The sequence below is a fragment of the Camelus bactrianus genome, chromosome 11, assembly GCF_048773025.1.
Source record: "Camelus bactrianus isolate YW-2024 breed Bactrian camel chromosome 11, ASM4877302v1, whole genome shotgun sequence".
Classification (NCBI taxonomy): domain Eukaryota; kingdom Metazoa; phylum Chordata; class Mammalia; order Artiodactyla; family Camelidae; genus Camelus; species Camelus bactrianus.
Genome location: NC_133549.1, coordinates 70,975,688 through 70,999,155, shown reverse-complemented (window position 1 = coordinate 70,999,155; position 23,468 = coordinate 70,975,688). Strand labels below are relative to the sequence as shown.

At 40.0% G+C, this 23,468-nt stretch overlaps 1 protein-coding gene across 1 annotated transcript in view; it reads right to left on the bottom strand.

Moving 5' to 3' along the window:
* Window positions 1-23,468, bottom strand: part of LRMDA (leucine rich melanocyte differentiation associated) — a 1,104,131-nt gene that overhangs the window by 316,534 nt on the left and 764,129 nt on the right. The window contains exon 6 of the mRNA XM_074374287.1: window positions 8,262-8,346. Coding sequence (XP_074230388.1) covers window positions 8,262-8,346 — 85 coding nt within the window. The remainder of the gene's footprint in view (window positions 1-8,261; window positions 8,347-23,468) is intronic.

Below are 23,468 nucleotides of genomic sequence, written 5' to 3'. Positions count from 1 at the left end.
CCCTTCTTTTGCCCTCCACCTACTCATGTCCTATCTGTCCTTCAAAACTCAAGGCCAACACCCTCCCAACAGTTATGTCTGACTATTCTAGCCTTTACTGATTCCCTTCTTTTCTAAACATTCCTGGCATTTATGGCTTTTACCAAGTACAATGACTCTTAATTATCTAACATAGACTATCTTGGTGGGTTGGCATTGCTTCACTTTTAGTATTTCCTCAATCAAACCATAAATTCTTAGAAGACAGATAAGATGCTCTCTGCTTCTGAATTCTCCACAGACCCTAGTAGAGTTTGTTCACAGTGGGTACTAAAGAAAAACATGCTGGAGGACTCCCTAAATGATGGTGCCCAAGGCGATACTTGTCCTTTCAGGAGTCCTGTGTGACCACGTCCCAGCTCTTCCCTTGCAACAGAAGGGAGAAGAAACAGCCCATGACTCTCAAACTTCAGGACATTTAGAATCTTCAACCCTGCCCATTCCAGACCCTCCATTTTTTTTTTTTTTAAACAGAAGGACATGTTTTTGCCGCTACTTTTTATTTGGACTGTGTGTTGGGGGAAGGGTCATCCTTCTGACCTCTCAACCTACAGAAGGTTTATTACTGGGGGCGGGGGGAGGGCGAAGGTGGAGCAAGATACCATTTTTCCCTCCTTGCTTTGCTTCTGGAATGGTAGAACGAAATCTGTAGCCCCACAGTTCTGTCCAAAGAGTAGAAATAAAGCAATCATGGAGGCTGCAAATGAAAAATCATCCTTGTAGAAAAAAGATAGGAAATGGACCCCTATGGATTTCAAATGCTTCAAGGAGGCTGCTTAAAGTTCCTGGCTAAAGTCCATGCCAGTCTTGGTAATAGTCTAACAGATTCATCCATCTTCAGATTCCACTTGGCTTGCTCTTCCATCACTGCCACCTCTCAGACAGCGAGCGCACACATGCACATCTATCTATATATATGCGGAAGTTTTAATCTATACCACCCTCCATTCCAATCCACCCAGCCCCACTCCGTACAGAGGGAAGCTATTGACCCTGCAAAGCAACAGGGAGATGAATTTGATGACCCAGACTAGAGTTTTTAAACCATTTCAGCAAGGTCTAGAATCAAAGGAAAGTACAATTTATTCAGCACTTAGTAAAGTCCTTTTACTTAGGAACAGAGTGCACACACTGAAAATAGACTCCAGCTGCCACACAGATAAAATAAACCTGTCAACCACTACTGTCAAATCACTAGTCACCTCGATTAAATAAAGGAAATTTTAGCATCTCTCAGCATTTGAGACTTCCACCAAGATTCTAAGCCCCTGAAAGCATTATGAAGGCAAGAAAAAACTAAAGTAAGGACTTCTGCTGAAAATGCCGTCAGAGGAAAGTATTTTACAGAATTATGAAATGTTAATAACGGCTCTGCACAAGGAACCAACACACTCATCTGCCACATAGCCAGGGCAAAGCCACTGCACAGAGTCTGAAAAGGGGGAGCCAAGGTCATACACCTGCTTGGCAGGACCCACAGATCAATCGTTCGCCCATCAGTGAGGAGGGCTTCCTTGTCAATTGCCAGTGTGATTTCCTTTTTCTGTTTTTTCCCCTCTCTCTGTCTCTCCTTCTTCCTCTCCTCCTCTTCCTCTGCACCCCCCACCCTTCTTTCTTTTTTTCCACTGCTTTCAATACACTTTCTATAGAAGAAAGTTGGAACCATCGTGCTTCTGCAGATCTTCAATAAATCAGTTACTTTTTTTAAAGAACTCATCTGATGGTTAGCTCTTGAAAGACTAATCAAAATATTCTGGAAGACAGACGGAAACAAATAAACAGATGGCTTGAATCATGGATCTGATCTCAGGTGGGATCTACCTGACAAAGTCACCATAATCATCAGATTGCTTATTCCATCTTTTCAAATGGTCAAGGAAAACCAACAAACAAGACGCAAAAAGACTCCTGGATGCTGAACTGGTAAGATAACCCGAATCAATGCACCTATCTTCCTTGAATCTTTGCTATTTTCCATGTAGATTTTGTGTATAACGATCAAAGCTCCATAAGCTTTCACACTCCCTGTGGGCTGACATAGCAAGAGGGTAGAAATATAAAAAAATAGAAAAAGAATTTTAAATTTTCTGAAAGAGAGACTGCCTCCGAATCCTATAAGCCTAAAACAAACTGGGGTTTTCAAGCGGCCCCATCTTGAGCCCTCCCAGAAGTATCTTGCTAGCTGGCATACAGCTTTTCTGGCCGACACCTCCCCATCCCAAACATCTTTGCCTACATTGAAACATCTTCACCCATATCCATTTCATTTTCCTCTTACTCATTTCACTTTGGCTTATTCAAAGAGTTGAAGCGAAACACTCTGTATTTATGGCCTCTGTGAAAATGTATTTTATGATATCTCAGGCTAAAACTGTTTAAAAAATAAAGATAAAAAGCACCTGCAGTTTTTCTTTCTGTCTTTTCCTTTTCTGGATGACACACATTGAGCTGCTTCATGGAGAAATACAGAAAAATCAATTGCTAAGCATAAAATGCAACTCACATTAAGAAAACTGCAAACAATAACTAATTATGATAAGTTGCTATGTAAATCACTCGGTGACAGTCCCAGCAATCAATTTCAAACACAAATAGACCAAGCCCCTGGTTGGAGAAGAGGATGAGCTAACAACTGTGTCAATAAAAACAGTGGCAAGGTTGCCAACAATGGGTAGAGGTAGGGTAGTTATCATCTGCAGACAAGTTTTCATAGCAGATTTCCTCTCGGTTTCTTGCTTTCTTTCTTTCATACATTTAAAGTCCAGTGCTTAATGTGACAAGTTAATTGTGGTATATCTCCAAGACCATATAAGCATCAGGGGAAAAAAGTAGTAATTCAGGGATGTTCACTGGGGTTGCAATTACTTTGCAAAATGTGTGTGCTAACAATCAGAATAGGACCCTCAAAGTGACAGTGGTTGGCAAGGTAAGATTACATTTGATTTGCCAGCTTGTCTGTTTTTTTTGTTTTGTTTTTGAATTTTATTTTTTATTGAAGTGTAGTTAATTTACAATGTTAGTGTCAGGTATGCAGCAAAGCAATTCAGTTTTTTATATATATACACACATACACTTTTTCAGATACTTTTCTATTATATGTTATTACAAGAAATTGAATATACTTCCCTGTGGTACACAGTAGGTCCTTGTTGTTTATCTATTTTTATATAGTAATGTGTATCTGTTAATCCTACACTCCTAATTTATCCCTTCCCTGCCCTTTCCTCTTTGGTAGCCACAGTATGTTTTCTATCTTAATGAGTCTATTTTTGGTTTGTAAATAGAATTTGTATCATTTTTTTTAGATTCCACATCTAAGAGATATCATACATTTGTATTTCTCTGTCTGACTTACTTCACTTAATATGATAATTTCTAGGTCCATCCATGTTGCTGCAAATGGCATTATTTCACTATTTTTATGGCTGAGTAATATTCCATTACACACACACACACACACACACACACACCCCTTCTTTATTCACTCATCTGTCAATGGACATTTAGGTTGCTTCCTTGTCTTGCTAGCTTAATCTGTTTTAACTGGACATCACTGCCACCCCCTTCTGAGATTTTCTTTGCAGCTCAGAAGAGAAAATAGAAACTATATTTCCCAGAACTCCCTCCCTGAATGGGTCTCAATATATGGTTCACGGTTAGTGTGGGCCAGAGAGACACTGAGCATGACTTGGAAATCCAGAGAGAAGGAGGGGAAGGGCAGTGAGTGGGTAGTCTAATGTTCGAAGGACTTCTTTAGAATCACTGCCCCACTGGTGCTGCAGACTGAGAAGGTCAGGAGGAGACTACTGGGTGTTCCTGAGATGTACAGGAACTTCAGCAAGCTCTTGAGAATCACCAACCTCAGGGCTAAGGCTAAGACACTGGGTGGCACCTTCCCTGACAGTCAGTCCTTCGGTGATTGTGTAAGCCTCTCATTCCTTGTTAAAGCCCTTCATAGTTTGGATACAGAGTATGCCTTCTATTTTCCCTGTCTGAATTCGGGCTGATACCATAGCTTTTCCCCTCTGAGTTTCTCAAACTTTCTCTGCTCCCAAACGTATAGATTTGTAAGTTTTTTAAAGGGGTGGCGGGAGGGAAGTCACAGGCTATTTTTTTTGACACAAGTAGGCAAGGATGCTGCGCTTTGCCATAGCCTCAGCACAGGCTTTGGAAATGTACCCCTGGTAGCAGACATTTCCAAGCTGAGCCTCTCCCTGTACTTTCTCTCCTCTTCCCTCCAGCATGATGCCACAGTGAGTCCTACACTAGCCTCACATGTCCTGTGTAAGGGACAAAAATCTGGGGTGGCCTGGGAATCAAGGACACAGCATAGATTTTTTTTTCCTTGCCTCTGTTGCTAAATGACTCAGTTTTCCCTAGCAATTTTTGGTGATGTCTTCCTCTGTTAAATGGGAAATATCTACCCTCCCCACTTTATAGAGTTGTCTCAAGGATGATGAGTATGGTCTGTGCTCCAAATAGAAATGTTTTCCCAAAAGACACAATGGTCTATATAGACGCGAATTCTACTTCTAACAGTTACCAGATAAAGAATGGCAGTACCTGGCACACAGGGCTATGTCCTATGCATGGAATGTATTTCAAGAGACATTTCTCCAACATTTCAGCATTCCTCATCATGTGGCTACTCAGTGAGGGATAGCATGCAGACTGTCACTAGGTAGCAGTTAGCATCACTGACGCACCCCCTTACCCCTCATACACTGAAGACATGCTCAGACCTAGAGAATTCTCAGAGACATTTCAAGAGGACCATTCTAAAACCACATCTTTACCATAACCTGCCTCTTACTGAGAATCCAGCCCCTTCTCTGAGAGCTTCTGTTCAAGTAAAATAATTCCATTAGTTGCTTCAATTCATCCTATTGCTTTCCTGCCATCAAAATGCCAGAGTTTGAAACCTATGACATTAAAATAATTATCTACTGGGAAGTTATGCAATATGGCTAAATCCCACCTGGCAATGAACCAACAGATACAGCTCCCATTCAAGATGGCTTAGGTTTCTGCAAGCAACAGAGTCGAGGTGTGACGTCCCCAAGACCAGCCTCTCCCTTCAGTATGAGTTCACCCTCAAAGGCAGATGGGTTTTCTTTCTCAGATGCAACTGTTACCTCCCAATTTACGTGCAATCAAGTATTTAGATACCAACAAGAGGCATCTAAGCACTTGACTTTCCCTTAGGCTTCTATCACTCATCATTTACTGAACAAATATTTATTGCTCTCTGGTTAATTAGGAGGTTCTGTGCCAGGCACTGCAGACATAGTGGTGAGTAAACAGACACTATTACCTCTGCTGCTCCACCCCTCCCCCTGCCAAGAGCTGCTGTCCAGGAAGACAGTCCCTGAACAGAGAAAACTGACCTACTATGAATGCACAGGGTGGGATCAGAGGGGTCTTCTTTGGAGCTGTGGTATTTGAGCTGATACCTGAAGAATGAGCAGGAGTCAGTGATGTGAACGAGATGAACGGTTAGAATCTGCCCTGCCCCTAAGGGAGCTTTCATTTACGAGGAGTCCCAGACTTTGGTATATCTGACCTCTATCACAGAAAGCAGAGGATGAGCAACTGCATTAAGGAGAAAGACAAATATAATGAGTACCTCAAAGAGGAAAAGTCAATACAGATAAAATCAGCAAAAAATTCATGCAGGGAGTCCAAAGTGCTGGGCATTACTATCCCTATGAGGTTTGGATTATCTGCAAGTTACAGACAGAAAAATAGAGTCCCCTGTCTCCTGATCCTTATTCTGGGCCCAGACTTCTTTGCCTTTGAATCTACAGTCCTCAGGACATGAATCTTGGGCCTATCACACTCGACATTGGAAGTTACATAAAAGGACATGCAAAGGGAAAATGGCATGTGTGGAAAAATAGCAATTTGCACATGAACTACTGTCCACTGGTTTGTGTAGTCATTGGTGTGGAATGAAAAAAGATTGGGAACTGGATGAATCAAAAATTATTTGCAAATAGAATGTCCACTTAGGAGTTTAGAGACCAAGTTTCAGACATCATGGAAGATTTCTCTTGGGAAAGAATTGATGTAATTTGTCTTTACAATATGGAAGTACCTCTCTGGATAAATGTTTGTAGGCTGTTTCCATGAAGATGTTAACAAATGACACTCAAATAGGTGATTTATGTGATCAGAAATTTAGAATAATTTCTTTAACTTAGATATAAAAAAAAAAAGACAGCATTAAGCAGTTTCATTCTGGATGCTGAAAAATAAGGCTCCCCTCATTTGTCATTGTATGATTCATGCCAAGCTGAAATATATCAGTCTCATATTTTCCCTACATGGAGTAGTCCAATAATAATTCAGCCTCATGAGCTTCTCTGGCTCTCTCTTTACTGATCTCCTCATGACCATAAGCCCAAAGGACCTGGTCATCGTTTCATGATGCTGACTTGCTCTTTTCAACATCCACGTACTTAGTACTGATCAGGCAACCAATGTATTAAACGCATACTAATTGCTTAGTGAAACTGAGACATCTGTTCTTGGCTCCCTTTAAATAATGAGGGTGCCTATTTTCACTCTAACCATGTTAGGCATTTTTCCATATTCCAAGTATTACTTAAAATATCTTCAAAACTTACTGTCTTATATTCCATTTCTTCAAGGTTCAGATTTCTTATTTCATTGTTACAGTGACAGATGACCTTTGCACTATTACCAATGGCTATCATTTATCTGATCAGGACTTCCTGCAGTGAAATCTCAATTTCATGGCCAGATCAACTCTTACAAGTAGGCTTAAGAGATCCAAGACCTCAATTCCTATGCAGTGCAATCAACCAGCTACACAGCAAAATGACCCCTACTCATATACAAGAGACCACTAAATAAATCCATGAGAGTATGATGCTAGGGTTAATTTGTCATTCCTTCTAGATAGAGCATTATTATTTGCCAAGAGGAATCCACCTCCCCCCTCAAAAAACAGTCTCTAAAGGGATACACTCAAAACCTCCATAAAGACATTCAGCAAAAGAGATCTGTTTATGCCCCTCAAAATATAATACATTGGCAGCTATTTATTCCACCTGACTTTGAGCAAAACTGATTTTCACAAATTTGACACTTACTAAATGGAATCACAATGGAACCCTAATTGAACCAACACATATTTAAACACAGAAAAGTTCTCCTGAGCCTCGACATTAAACAGACAACATGGGTCCAAGTCACAGACACCTGGACTCTTGCATTACTCTCTTGGTCATTTCCTGCAGGATATAAGGATGCTATCTGCTCAGAGCCTTAGAGGACCAGCTCCACCACTGTCTCATCTCTACAGACTTTGCTCCTACCCACCCATCCTGCAATGCAGCCTGGATGACAAACCTGGGACGGCCCTCATTCAGTGTCCCCTGTATGGACAAGGGGAGTTTCCAGCTGGGGGAAGCACTGTTCAAAGCAGGTAATGCCCTCATCCTAAGCCTATTTTTACTCACACGGCGAAGGTAGATTCACAATTACAAAACATGGCTGTGGTCATAACCGGAATAAAATGGGGTAAAACAAGTTATATCACATGGCCTCCACCTGTTCTAACCAATTCTAACAAAGGTGATCACATAGTCCTTTGCTCAGGCATCCAGGTTAGGGATAAACCATGTTTGAATTATATTCCTTGGAGACTCTAGAGATGGCAATCGGAATTCAAGGCTTTGGAAGAACTGATTAAGACAAACTAATGTTTCGAGGATCAGAGAATTCAGGGAAAACGGCACAAGGATTCTCTCCAATGTTGCCAGGCAAATTGGAATTCCTTTTAACTGTAATGTAGAGTTCATTCATTTGGAAATTACAGATTTCAACTATTATACTCCCAAACAATGATATTTTTACAAATACTGGTGAGTTTCCCAATTTCTCTCCATCACTTTTTCTGGAGGTAATGATCTACTTAGTAATGTTCAAGTATGATAATCTCCTTATTCAAAGAAAAAAAAAATCAAAATTATACTCCACCATGGATTTATTTGCCTTCCCCTTAGACTGCCACTAAATTCTGTTTAATATGAGTTAAAATCACTAGGCCTGACAGGTGTGGTTTTCTCATCAAGGACTTGAAAAGCACTATGTTCCTTCCAAAGTGCCGAGGCAGCAGTAATGAGCCCAGAGTTCTGCGCAGCCAAGTGTCCCTCCCGGCAGCCATCGAGAGCAATAAAAAGCAGAGTCCTTACCTCGGTGACTGGTGAGTTCCCTGGAAGCAGACGGCAAGGGTGTGTAGTAACATTCTGGAGAGACAGCAACACTGTCACTGGAAGCCTACATGATTAAAAAGAAAAATAAGCACATATATCAAAGGAAGCAACACAAAACACTAAATATTTTCCTTTCCCAAACTTATCTCCTTGGGACCTGGGTTTGGAGAAAGTATTTTGGACTGAGACTCTTCTCAGGAAGCAATAGTTGTCTGCATTGAGATGATATTCTGGTAAGTGTAGGGGAAAACACAGAGCTTAGAGGGGACTCAGTACAGGTGGAGGGACTCTTAGACAAGGGGACATTTGTTTATTGTACTGAACTGAGAGGAGGAGGAGGAAGATCAGGAAAAGAGAAGTTGAAGGCAGGAAATGTTGACTTAGATTTCTGTTACAGGTCTTGTTCCTGTAATTCCTACAGACTAAATGCTCACTGTGCATAATTTTTATGGAAACCACTGAAGAGGCTGAGCTTTGCTCCCAGGAGGGTGGGACAAACAGGGCTGGTTTACGGGGCCCAGTGGCATGGGGACAGTAGGAAGCTGAAGACATAAGACCCAGCAGCATGAAGTGACCCTACCGAAGGACATAAACCATCGCAAATCATGCAACTGGGGTTCTGGCTAAACTGAACAAGTGCACTGAAAAACCCATCTGAAATTTGAAATACAGTGGTTATCAACAAAACTTTGCCATTTGAAGGCCTAAAAGAAAATGACAGGAAATCTATCTAAGATGCTTTTTTTCCCCTCTTGTTTTGCTGTACACACAGCTTTTTAACCACCAGATGTGTGACCCAGGCTGCTAATTCCTCTTTCCCTAAGTCTACACCCATGGGGGCTAAGGCAGGAGCAAGGGACTACAGCTGTGGAGTCAGTTGTCCCTCAGAGCTGATGGCCAGTTTGCCTCATTCAGAGTGCGGCTGCGTGGAAAAAGCAGCATCATCACTGCCACTCCACATCAGACTTCTGAGCCAAATGCTACTTTTCTTTTTAATATCCAAAAAGGACCATCTGCTAGGATCAAAATCCTAAGCTTACAACCTTTCCAAGCTTCATGAAAAAGTAAATTTCATTAACACTACATTTTTCTTTCTTGAAAAAGGAAACACATTCTATGGGATATATTTGCCCTGGTAGGAGCAGCCCTTTTCTCTGAAGAGATTATCTACATTATAGGAATCAAAACTAAGTCGGAGATTAGACCTACTTGCTAGAAAAACCCTTTAAACCCCATTTCTGACATTTGAGATGTTTGATTAAGCGGCTTTCAGTGGAGTCTTACAGAAAGAGTTCTGAATGGCACAAAATTGGAAGCTCTGTCCCTAAGGCAGAGACCGATTTCAGGTAGCATTACGTCACTCCAGCAGCAAGGGAAATATACAGTGTTTAAAGCTTGATCCAAGGGGACTGTGTCCAGAAAGATCAAAGTTCAGTTACCCAGAAAAAAATGCTTTCAAAAGTAGATAAGACTTGCTCGGTACCACATCATTAGACATTTAGGATGCTGCAACAATGTAAAAGAGTAGGAAATCAGATTAAAATTCAAACACTAGAATCACCAGGTGTTTCCCCACTTGGCATTCAAGGTCCCCTGTAATTGCTGCATGATAAATGAGATACAATGTTAGTGTTCTAAATACAGCATCTCTTCAATGCTTGAGGCAAGATACATGGGGTGGACAAGTGGGGGTTGTCCTTCCACAGATCAACTATACTTCCTCCAAAAGGGGCCATACTTCTTTCTCTGCCAATGTTTCTGCTCTACCTTGTTGTTTAAAAAGCCTAAAATTCCAAGATGAGTTTAAGGTTGCTATATTGTCATATTTCTTGGTACTTTTTTTTAAAATCTCAATTTTCAGGCTGTTAATAATCTGATGACAGCTTTTCCTAAGATTACTGGAACAAAAGGACTGGGCAGAACATTGGAATTTTGTAACCAAGAGTAAAATAGCTATTTCAGTTTTATTTCCAATTGTAGTCAAAGCAAAAAACTGTGTGGCTTGAGTTCTGTTTTGCAGTCATCATTCTATGCCTAGCATTTAATTACTTTTCTGCTCAGTGTCCATTTATAAACTCAAGTCATGGAAAAGAATCCAGGAAGACGACAATTTTGCAAACTATGCCTTTTGGTGAAACTTTCATGGCTGGATGTTTAGGGAAACTGCTACAAACCAAGAGTCTAACTACCAGTTCTTTGACTTGGCTTTTAGCAAAATGAAGTCCATGTGATCTTTTCAATAGTGATGTTGAAAATTATGCTTAGAAGCATGATTCAGAAAAGCACAATTATAAGATGAAAGAAGTGAACAGGACAATGTTTAAATTTGCACACTACCTGCCCAGGAATAAAAAATTCCCCTTGAAATTAAAGCAAAATACTCATAGTGTATTAAGAATGAGATAATAGAAACATAAGTGGAAAATTTTAAATAATGTCTTCTTTTACCTGGATTAAGTCTTCATATCTTTATGCCTAAAATGGGACTAGGGAAACTGGGGTAAATCTGAATCCTCAGAACTACAAGTACTCTCAAATCTTTGAGTCTTTGCCAAATTTTCTAACCACCTAGGGCAAACAACTATGATTTTACACTTTACTTTATAAATCACTCCTGTTGGAGGATGTTTATAACATCTACAATAAAACATGAGCTTGCAGAAAACCAATGTCCCTAAATAAACAAAAATATAATAGAAAAATGGACCAAGGAAATGTCTGACAATTTAAAGAAGAGAAAACCTGAGTGGTCAATAAATAAAAGAGAAGATGGTCACATTTACTGGTCCTATGGGCAATGCAAATTAAAACAATAAGATACAATTTTTCTATCCATCAGAACTGGCCAACTTTTATGTCTCACAATAACAAGTGCTACAGAGACTGAAGGCCAGCAACACTCTTAACCTCTCATCCCTTGCCAGTGGAAATGTACAGTAGTTCAAGTACTTTGGAGAGTAATTGAGCAGTATCTAATAAAACTGAAAATTGGTACTGCAACACCACTGAAAGTATATGCACTATGGAAAATTTTACTCAGGTCTGTAAGGTGGGACATAAAACTGTTTACTGCAGCATTATTTACAACAGAACAAATTGGAAATAAATCAAATGTCTATCAATGAGGAAAATGGATAGATAAAATGTTGTACATTCACATGACAGAATAATATTTAGCAATTAAGAGCAATCAAGATGATTTATATTTCCCAATTTAAATAGGTCTAAAAATTCAACAGAGTGAAAAAAATGCAATTTGCAAAATAATAAATGTAGTGTAATATTATTTATGTGAATATGTAGTTCTTCGATCTCATGTGTGGATGGTAACAACTAAAAATTAAAAAAGTTACACACTAAATTCAGGAAAATGGGTGCCTCTGTCAGAGGGCAGGGTAATAGGAATGGTGCAAATAGGAATAGGGGGAGCTTCAATGCATATGTAAAGGTTTTTAATTTAATGACAAGACTTAGAAAAAAATATGTCAAAATGTTAGAAAATACTAATCCTGTATGGTAGCTAAATGTGCTCATTACTTTTTAAACTTTTCTACATGTTGGGAATTTCTCAAAACTCAACATGAAAATTGAAAAAAATAAAGACTCCTGCTTCCTCTCTGATCCATAATCCTGCATTGATTTAAAACCCATCATTAGAGGAAATGTCCTCTAATAATTTTCCAGTACTTGCATGACATGGATTAAGGTCACCGTGAGTTGGCTTTCTGTGATGAAATATCCCATTTCTAATTCTTCTAAAGCTATTGACTGTAACAACAGAATGGAAAAAGCTGAAAAATAGTAGTAAATATATATCCCCATTCACACCAAGACTTGAAATGCCCCTTCCAGCCTGGTAAGTCCTTCTGCTTAAGATTTGAAAAGCATACTGAAGGTTTCTGTACTCTTCTCCTACTCAAGATTGGAGAGTTGCTAATTTTTTAAACTCACATCAATAATGATAATAGTCACTAATACACTGTGCTCTGCAATTTCTATAATGCAGGGAGGAAGGTAGAACTTTGGCAACCCTGTTGGAAAACATTCAATGAAAGTACAGTACAAAAGCCTTGCAAAGTGAATGTCTTCAGATGAATGTGTAAATGTCAAGCCCCCTCCCACTGGATGCGTTCCATGGAAACCTGCATTCCAGTGGGTATTTCTGAACATCATGGATGCCCGGAAGGAACATGATACAGACCACAGGAGGAGAGGTTTGGCAGGCTTCAAAACAAGAAGGGGGCAGCTACAAAGTTGTTTAATGGCCATAAATCTCCCACTATTTTTCACAAAATACCATCTAAGACCACAGCTCCACAACTCATTCCCCATCACTCAGCTCAAGTGGAGCGCTCTGGCATGCTCACTCACCCCTAAATCATACACCGCATAAAGTGATCCCAGGTCTGGGAAATTTGTCAGCCTCTTTCAAGTAAAAGCAATCTTCGCTTTTCATCACAATTCATTCCCTGAAACTGTGGTATAAAGCTGGCTCTTCTAAAAACATTCTTTTCTCTCATAAGAAAAAGTATTGCTCATTTAGTTATCAAGTATTTAATAACTACCGACTATATGCCAGGCCCTGCACTGAGAATACCAAGAAAAATAAAATGAGGACTTTGGTTTTATTCCCAATTCATCAAAAAAACAAACAAACAAACAAACAAAATCATGATCATGATTAATACTGGTTAGGAAGAGTCATTGGCTCATAGCATGATGCCCTTATTCTGCAGCATCACAGAACTTTGACCCTGACCTCTATGATGACAGCTGAACACATGCACCAGTAATTACATCCTTCCTTGTTTCTTCTTCATACTAACAGAGAGCTTTCAAGATTAATTCTATTAACTTTTCAAGATTAACTAGATTATTAACCCTTGTAACCAACATGCTGCTAGATACACAGAAAGAAGTCAATGCATAATGCTTGAATCACTAAAACATTTTAATGTCAAAGATAAAACTACAGACCATGCTTGTAATTCAACACAAAAGCATGAGCCAAGTTGCCACAATCAGGGGTCAAGACTTGGCCACATCTGAGGGATTAAGTTAAAAGCCCAAGAACCAGCCTGAAGGTGGAGGCTTCTGACCTGCTCACAGGTGGAGGCACCACATCTTTCAATGTGAAGACACACAGGCAGCCTTCACCACAGATGCACTGCGTTGGGAGCGACAGACAGGTAGGGGAACAGGAAAAACCATATGCTTGTCCAGAGCTAGAAACCAGGAAATTGAGAGAACAAGGCAAGGTGGGAGAAGGGTGAGTCAGCAACTAAGGGACCAAGATTATAGGACCTAAGTGGGCAAAGGGCAGAGTCTGGGCAAAAGCTGAGCCTTCAGTTGATGGAGGGAGGAGAAGGCTAATTCAGACCAGCAGTCACTTAGAAAATGGGTGGGGTGCAGAGGAGGGCTGTGCCAAAGGCTCTTTGGAAAATGGAAGCCCTGTTCAAGCAAAACAGCCTCCAAAGTTTCCCATTTATTTGATCTCAAGGGGGTCTGGTGCTGCCAGTGCCTAAAATGACATCAGGCCCAGGGTGGTAGTTCTGAAACAGTCACAGGAAGAAGGCAGGCAGGTAGCAAGGATGAGAACCAGGGATGGAAACAAAGAACCAGGGCTATGGATTGGGCATTTTTGTGGACCTTTACACAAATCACCAAATCATAAAATGCAACAACTGTAAAAAAAAAAAAAAAAAAAAAAAAAAAGACCTTATTAATCATCAAGAGCAGCAGTTCCCAAAATATTTTTAGCAGGCGCTTTTATAACAAGAAAAATTAAAACAATCTAAATGTTGGGCCTTGTGGAAATAATCACAATTTCTTATAGTAACCAAATAAAATTAGAATGTGAAACACAAATACGCAAAGATTTTTATTACATAATAGTAAGTGAACATAGTAAATATTAGAATAGTAGATACGCTGTAATTTTTAACAAGATAAAATTCTCAATAGGCAGAAGTTAATAAACAAAAACTGAAAGATTTTTGTGAACTAGGTGGTATGGGGTGATTTGATTATTTAACGTTAATTGTGCCACTGCTTCTGGCAGTTTGAAATATTTAAAAATTATTAAAATTTTTAAAAATTAAAATCCAACCAGGGCTGATATGAAACAACATATTTTCCATCAAGTATCTTTTCAATCTCTCCCATTAGAGGGCTAGGAGAGGTGGAAAAGGAAAGAGCTATAGTAGGAGTTAAGGACAGATGAGAAGGGGAGAGAAAAGAAAGGGGAAGAGGGGAAAGAGAAGCAAATGTTTCTTTAATGCATCCTGAGTGCTAATGGTTTTCCAATGTGTAAGTATGTCCTACGATATTCTCATTTGAAAAAGGAGAAAACTGACACACAGAAAGGGTCAGTCGCATGGTTCTGAAATCCAGGGTGGGATTAAGCACATCAGCGTGACCTCCACACCCCAAGTAGTCTCCCCAGAGCCACACCTTTTCTGCAGGAGAGGCCCCAGGTCTTTGTGATACTTTTCCTTGGCCATTACCCCACTGTGCCTCACACCACTGTCAGCTGGGCACATGTCTGGTCCCCTCTGCAGGACTGTAGACTTCAAGAGTGCAGGGGCCAAGACCCATATTGGTGGTGAATGCGTCATCACCCCTAACAAAGCTACTTCTCTGAGCGCTGAGACAAGATTCTCAAGGGAGAGGGAATTTACTAACAGGATGGGTAATGTTAAAGGCAGAACATTCTATCTTTAAAGAAACAAATAATGATCTCTGTCCACAGAAATACGATGGAGTACAAGTTAGTATTTTGCTGCTAATTATTAATCCTTGCTGAGGATATAGTCTGTGTCATATGGTCAAACAGGATGCAATCATAATGTAATATATTATAACCTCTGAGGAATGAGGGTATATATATGATTGTGTTTTTACATATGTTTTGAGCACTAATTATATTCAGGCATTTTAAGCACACTGTTTCACTTAACTGTCTCAACAACCTTAAGATAGGAATACCATTATTTTATGTATTCACCATTTTATAGATAAGGCAACCGAGATTTAGAGAAGTTAAATTACTTGCGCAAGAGCACCCAGCTAGTATATGGGGAATTTAGAGTTCCAACTGTCACAGCTTGATTTTACAGCCTGAATCCCAACCATTGCACAATGAACTTGATGCTTGAAGGTGCCTGGCAAAGAAAACTTTCCTAGATTTAGTACATATACTAAAGCAGGTAATATATTTGTAGTGAAATGTTAAAATTCATATGAATGTGCAACATGTGTGTGGCCTGACATATAAATAAAACCATTAATTTATTAATAAGTGCCTATGGAACACAGGTGTATCAGTGCTTCAGGTCTCTTCAGCTCTTTGGGGATGACATAACCACGGGTGTCTGTGGTCAACCTGTGCAGCTCACAAAGAGCAATGGTTAAATTTTCAGGACTGTCATAAGTTGTTAAATACAGTTGTTATTTAAAATTAAATTTCGTACACTTATGATTGGATAAACTATATTAAAAGTAAAGGTATTTTATACCAAAACTCAGCACTTCTCAATTATCTTACAAAATTTAACCATGATTTATCCTCTTGAAATGATGTGTGTCTATTACACATACATAGTGGAAATGCTAAATGGTGATGTGCTACTTCCCATCTCGTCCCAGCTCTTCAGTGATGGCACTCTGGTAGTCTGACATCAGCCATGACAGTACTATTTGCAGCAGAAATTGGCAAATGCTACCATTTAGGGGTTAATCCTCTCATCGATTTTTTTTTTAATTGAGAAAGTGATGGGAAAATGTTAATTATGCAGATTAGATTTAAAAGTTACATTGTGTCTGTAGCCATTCCATTGTGAACAGCACCACAAACTTGGGGAAATAGTCTTCTAAGATTCAAAAAGCATCATCTGATTCAGTAAAGGAGTTGTTCATGCTGATGACAAACAGTGAAGTTCTGACAGTGAGAAAAGACTGTAGCCGATATTCACATCAGAACTACACTCGTTTGTCCACGACAACATTAGGCTGGTCATGAGTATGAGAGTTTGGTCAAAATAATCAAAAATATTCTCTGGGACCAACTGGTTGAATGGAATTTATAACAAAGAGGATTATTATATATTTAATTTTTATTTATACAGTTACTAATCCTTTAAATTCATAAAAATTACAGTAAGCTTAGATACACATACACATTCACATTTTTTCCCCCAGAGAGCTGGTTGTTAAACATTTCCAGCACACCACTACATATTATCCTTATCAAGAGTTTTACCCTAACATCTAACTTGATAACCCCATAGTGCTGGGCTATGGCGAAAAGGACTATTCCATAGTCTAGAAATGGAAAGGATAGTAAGAAAAACGCTGATTAAGCTTCAAGGATTCTGTTCCTGACTTACTTACAACCTGGATATCCTCTACTTTCTCTTCCCTATGCTCTGATGCCTCAATGAGATTTAGATCATAGCTCCATCTGGCTGTGTGACCTTGGGTAATCTGCTTAAACTCTTAAAGCCATACTTTCCTCCACTGTAAAATGGTAAGGGTGATAATAATCATGATGATGATGGTAGTTAAAAATTACTAACACTTATTTGTGCTTCCTCTGTGCCTGGGACTACGCTAAACAGTTTTCACGTATGAATTCATTCAATCTTTGCCAACAGTTCCATGAGGCAGTTATTACTACTCTTCCTATTTTACAGATAAGGAAAACTGAGGCCTAGAGAAATTAAGTAGGTTCTTGGGTTACTAGCACATAGCAGAGCTGGGCCACAAATCCAGGCAGCTTGCCTCAAGGCGCCTCCACCTTAACCATCATAATGCTATACCACCTCTCTTCCCATTAAAGGCAAAGATTAAATAAGGTAAGAAACAAAGATCTTAGCAATACTCCTTAAATATTAACTATGACTTACTTTCATTTTGCATAACATCTTACATCTTCAACTAGATTTAAGCTTCTTGAGAGGTAGGGCTAATGTTTTATGGTTTACTCTTCATAGTAGCTATGACTGTGACATGCATATCATTTGTAACTAAATTATTTATTACATGGAAGGACTCCACTCCTCACATGTCAAGCAGAAAAGCATGACTGAGATCCCTTCTGAGAGCAAAAGTCGTGAGATCTTTAGCCAAGTTACAACCTGAATTCATCATAGATTCCCTGCATGACTGGGATGGTCTGTCTTTAGTAAATAACTACATATGGCATTTCTCATCTGGGTTTGCAAGGTTGTCTTAGAAATAATATTATGTCATGGTAGTCCTACAGGCTTGATTTATTTTGGCTTAAAAGAAGGAACTTGCCTCATGAGTCTCTCTTCCTCTCCCAGAGTTTTTTATTCTCAAAGGCTGCAGGTCAAGTTCTGTCCTTGGAACCAAAGTCGTTTTCCAAAATAAGGTGGAGCCAGCTCTGTCAAGCTGGGCCAGCTCGGCTGTCAGTGCCTCTCCCAAATACATCAGACCCTCTGCTTGTAAAAATAAATTGATACCAACGCAAGAAATTTATTAGGAGATGACAGCCTGGTTCATAATGGAAATATGGAGAAAACATCATCCTTCAAAACTGACAGTTTATCCATCATGCCTCAGATTCCTGAGATAGAAGCAGACGCTGTCACACACAATCCGCTGAGGACACATCTTCTTGGATTTCCTTATGACAGGAAACTCTGAAATAATCCAGAAGAAGGAAAGGACTTGTGCTGCCCTGAATGTGCTTGGCCATAAATTTTTAGTGTTAGCAGAAGAAACATGTGGCCAAGAAAATGAATGATGGGGGACATCAGGAGGCCTGAAATTCTCAAACGGCCCCTTCTTTTCTCTTGGGGGTGATGAACTGGGACAGGGGTCAGAGAGGGTGACAGCACCGCCGAGAGGGACATCAATACCCTGTTATGTGTCAGCAGAGCCAACAGGTGGCAGGCCACCACTGCGGACACACCACAGCTGGCCCAGCTTCAGGCCTGGTGACCGGGTCACCTTGCCCCCACTAACTTTCCAACTGCGGCCATTTTGCTTAGCTAGTTATTTGTATAGATCAACTTTAGACAATTTAGGAAGGCCGTTTTAATTAGGAATAAATGCAAGGATATTGGTGGGGATCACAAGAGCCTGATCTTTGCAGGCTTAATGAGGTGACCTACCCAACCCCGTAGGAAATAATTGTGTCTTGTATTAAAAGCCGCTTTGGAAAAAATAACCGCGGAAGTAAATTGGAATGAAATGAACATGGTATTAAGGGGAAAAAATATTCACTGCCAATTTTATGGGGCCTTAAAATATTTATGTTCTAAACCGGCATTCTTTAGAGATTTGCTGAGTGTTGCTAGAAGTAGGAAAGTTTTTTAATGAGATACATGCATACTTTTTAAATTTACAGGTCTTTTTTTAGCAAAAATAGAAAGTCATAAATGTGAAACAGAAACCTAACCAAGGCAAGTACAGCATTAATGGTCTTAAATTCTTAATTTACTCTTTATATTGGAAACAAATAAAAGCATGGGAAACTTTATTTAAATGTGAATAATATACAAGGAATCTTTAATGTCAGTTTCTATCTGATGAAGGTACAGAGACACCAGCAGGAATATGATATCCCAAATAAACTTGGGTTTTGTTGCTTTGTGGTGTTGTCTGGATAGGGTACGTGCATTCTTGGGTTACTCAAGCACAGAGTCAAATACAGGGTTTTGATCCACTGCCCAAAATAAATCCCTAAGACCAGCAGCAAAATAAATTACATGTCCTTATTCATAGGTAACAGTGTTTGAAAAACCACAGTGAGTCTGTAATTCTTAGGCACTGAATCCTTCTTTAAATGCTTGTGTCCTCTGAAAGAGGCAAATGAACTTCTCATTGTTCACATTTGTTTCGGCCCATCTTCCTGGTTCCCTGTCATCAAGAAAGACCTGAAACTCTGTTGACTTTACATGTCCAAATTAAATATATCTGTGTTTTCTTTTGCTTTCTCTGTTAGTGCATGCCAGCATGACTTACCATCCATCCAGAGTTTATTTCAATATTAGTGGAAAATAAGTCATTTTTCAGTTTAATGAATAGCATCAGTGTCTGCCTTTTAACCAAAAATGTGACCTTAAACTTGATGGATCTCACCAGAAGGCACATTTTCAAATTATTTTTCTATTGGAGGTTATGAATACAGCTTCCCAGATTACTGTGACAGCTGTGAGGGGAAAGCCCACATCACAGAGAAGCTTACACACAACTCAGACCTAACAAAATGGTAGTTTCACTGGCAAAACAAGAAGGGGGGGAGGGGAATGAACAAGATTGGAGGAGAAAAAAATACCTCCTTGGAGCTTCACGCAACAGGAGAAAAGAATCGTGTAAAGCAGCTGAAATTCCCTTACTTTTGTTACTCCCATTTTTGTTTCCAAATCATCTTAAATTGGGAAGGTGAAGGCTGAACATTACTGATGCAAAGAAACTCCAAGAGGACATCTGATATTTCTTCATTATTAAGGATGATGGAGTGTAATTGATGTGCCTGGTGCCTGGCCAATTTCAACTTTTTGAGAATGCTGCTTAACGTGCGGACATTATTTTTGGACTACTGAACGCCAGAAAATAATGAGCTGGCATTCAGCTTTGGTGAATAAGACCCTGAATTTTCATCTAAAAGCAGTTTTGAGTTATTGCTGTAGATAAGGTGTAACTGTGCAAGGGAATTTTATCCATGTTTCTCCCATGAATCATAAATGAGGAAAAAAATTACAGTCTAAATTGCACTTAAAAGGAATAAAGTCTTTTCATGTCATACATGATTTATCAAAATGATCTCATTTTAAGGGTACTGTGGTGTATCTTGATTAATCACTTTAGGAAGCGTGATGAATGGCCTCTTTAATGGTAACACAGGATTTATTGGCAACATCCCGACTTGAACCAGAAGGGTAAGAAGTAAAATATACAATAGATAGCTAATGCAGATAAGGTGTCACTAATGCTCTGACTTGTTTAAAAATTATACAGGGAGGCTTAGTTTCAGGAGATTCTGAAACCGCCAGGTGGTGGAGAGCAAACAAGTTTTGCACTGGAACTTGGGCGCCACCACGAAGACCCTGTAACCCTTCTCTAACCTGTTGCAATGCAAGTAAAATGGTCCACTCGGCTGGACCACAAAGAGAAGGCATGTGTGAAATCGGGACCGAGCGAGGAAATTCCCGATAGGAAGAAGTGGACGCTCCCTTCCGAGATCAGCGCTCCTACCCTTTGCGTCTGATTTCAATATCCTCTTCACATTTCGCTTTAATATCCTAAATGCCTTTTTTTTTTAAGTCTGCTAGAGTCTGCTCTCACTAATTTCCTCTAAGGCTGACAGATCAGAGGCTTTCCTCGAACTGTTCCTTTTAGAGCTAAGGAGCCCTCCTCGTAATCCTGCTGCTTGTCGCAATTAATCCTTCCAGTTGCCACATTATTAACACCACCACCCACAGACAGAGGAAGCCCCGACCCACTGGACACTGGCTCCCGACTGAAGCTTCAAAGGTGCCAATCACACCCTGGTCAGAAAGGTGCCTGCTGTCAGCATCAGAGGTTTCCATCCTCTCCTCCCCGCTGATCAAACATTCTTCTTCAGAAGATTAATTCAGAGTCTCCGCCCATTTCCTCCCATATCCTCTTTCCCTTTTTGGTTTACCCAACGATCCATCTTTGCTTCGAAAAGGGAAGCCATGGATAATAGAAGCCTTTTCAAAACAAAAGCTGGGCAAAGGCAAATTTAAGTCCCAGCTGTTATCAACTTTTTTTTTTAAACTCATTTAAACACCTTAAGGCAGTGAGGATTAGGGCCTGGCCTGAAATGCCATTCTTTGATCAAAGACCCCAAGACTTTACACAAACATAATCACAAGGCAATGGATGCCTCTCTGAAGGCTGAATTGATTTGTTTGACGGCAGTGCCGGGATGCGTAGAAAAGCTGAACACTTGTTTTCCCAACTCAGCATATTTTTATCACCAAGCCAAGACACTTAGAAATTATGTATTTTCTTATGTCTTAATTGGAGCAAAGCCATTTGCAGATTCCAAAATCCCTGTGCGGAGAAGGTGCAGTGAGAAGGGAATGTGGGCAGTGTGGCTGCTTGCTGTAGCCTGTTCCATCCTGGAGCAGGGAGCAGAGGTGAAGGCCCCAGAAAGAGAAGTGAGAAGCGGCTCCATTGTCTCTGATGTGGAGCAAAAGTGACTTCGCAGAGAAAGACCTGTGTTTACATTAATTAGCCAATGCTACTGGAATCTTCTCCGGTCACTTAGTAACTGTAGTTACCAGTCCCCATCTATTAAACTGGTCTTAGTAGGAGAAATCAGCAGGACCTCACACGTGACTCAGGCACCAGGTCCCCCACTGTCCATCCATCAGCATCTTTTAGTACCAGACGCCACAACGGACTCACAGTAAAATCTTTAAGGCTTTGGAGATGGCTGAACAACAAACTGTCATATTGAATCATGGCTCGGTAGGGTTTACACTTGCCATACGTATCGAAAAGTAAATAATTTTGAAGTTGCATAATAAGGAAAATATTTAATGGGAAGGTTGAAGGGACAATTGAAAGTCAATATTCAAGTATATGAAGATGTATTTACAAAGAGAAAGTTTTTGTCTTTGGATTTTGGGGGTTTAGGGGCAGGGTTACTGTGTTGTTCTCACTACAGAGAGACTGTCAGAAAACAAGATTACAGTCGTATGTACTTCAGAATTCTTGACTGATATGACTATGTTGGGGTAACTGACCACACATTTCCAGAAAAGGTTGTAGACTCTCCCTTGTTGAACAGTTGGAAAAGAAAAGATTGCCTTCTTGACTGTAAATGATAAAGTCCAATTCAAAGTTCTTTAGGAAAATGAATGGGGAGGAGGGGCTTTAAGGAGTCCAAAGCTACACAGTTTGGTGTATGGTTGGAGCCAGGTGCTCAAACTTATCATCATGTCTCCTGTCTCTCAGCTTTCCTCTCCTTCCTGCCAGCTTCAGTTTCTTCCGTTGGTGACCTCCCAGGGACTTCAGATCTACATCTGATCATCTTCAAAGACAACAGAAAGAGCCTCTGTTTCCTCAAAGTTCCAAGCAAAATCTAGGAAACCACAAGCTATTTTGGCTTACATGTCCATCCCTGAATGAACCTCTGTGGCCAGAAGAAGGAACACTCTGCCCGACTGAGCCTCGGTCATGGTCCGTTCCTAGTCCTGGGGCAGCAACTGGCCCATCAGAGCATTACAGATTAAAGGCAGGTGAGGGGTGGCTCCAGAGATAAATCTGTTCTCTAGAATACAGTGGAAGAGACACCAAAAAGGCCAAAAGAGCAATTTCGCCTTCAAAAGCAGACAACTTCCTATGTAAGTCTTTGGAAGCCCCTCACTGTGTACTAGAGACATTCAAAACACCCTAACACCATCTTTGGGCAAAACTGAACTTGCTATTCAACAGCCCAATTATAAGTCATCACCGACATCAATAAAAGGTCTCCACATCCAGAAAATTCTCCCCACAAAAGCTTCCAAATATATTTTTTAAATATTTCCAACTTTCGATTGGCACCAAATGGCTTCAAAATACAATTATTTTTTAACAAGCTTGGGTACCCCACAGAAGATTTTAAAAAGCAATAGCAATCTCAAGGGAGCAGCATGAGGGGAGGGCAAAAGACCTGGGGTAACAGCACAACACAGAAAAAGGAGACCAAAAACAGACTGAGAACTGAACCACAAAACATGACATCACAGTAGACCTCTAAAATAATGACACCCCATCCTCCCCACCTCCACCTCCTCACACATATACATGTCAGTAGGGTAAAGTTAAAATCAGTTTAATATTTCCTGTATCAGTTGGGAATTACATATTTAATTTTATTTTTTGGCTGCAACAAATTATAGAGAAATGCAAATCAAAAGCACAGTGAGGTCACAACAGCCATCATTAAAAAGTCCACAAACAATAAATGCTGGAGAGGATGTGGAGAAAAGGAAACCCTCTACACTTCTGGTGGGAATGTAATTTGGTACAGCCACTACAGAAAACACTACGGAGATTCCTTAAAAAACTAAAATTAGAGTTACCATAGCAATGCCACTCCTGGGCATATATCCAGAGGGAACCTTAATTCAAAAAGCTACATGCACCCCAGTGTTCACAGCAGCACTATTTACAATAGCCAAGACATGGAAACAGCCT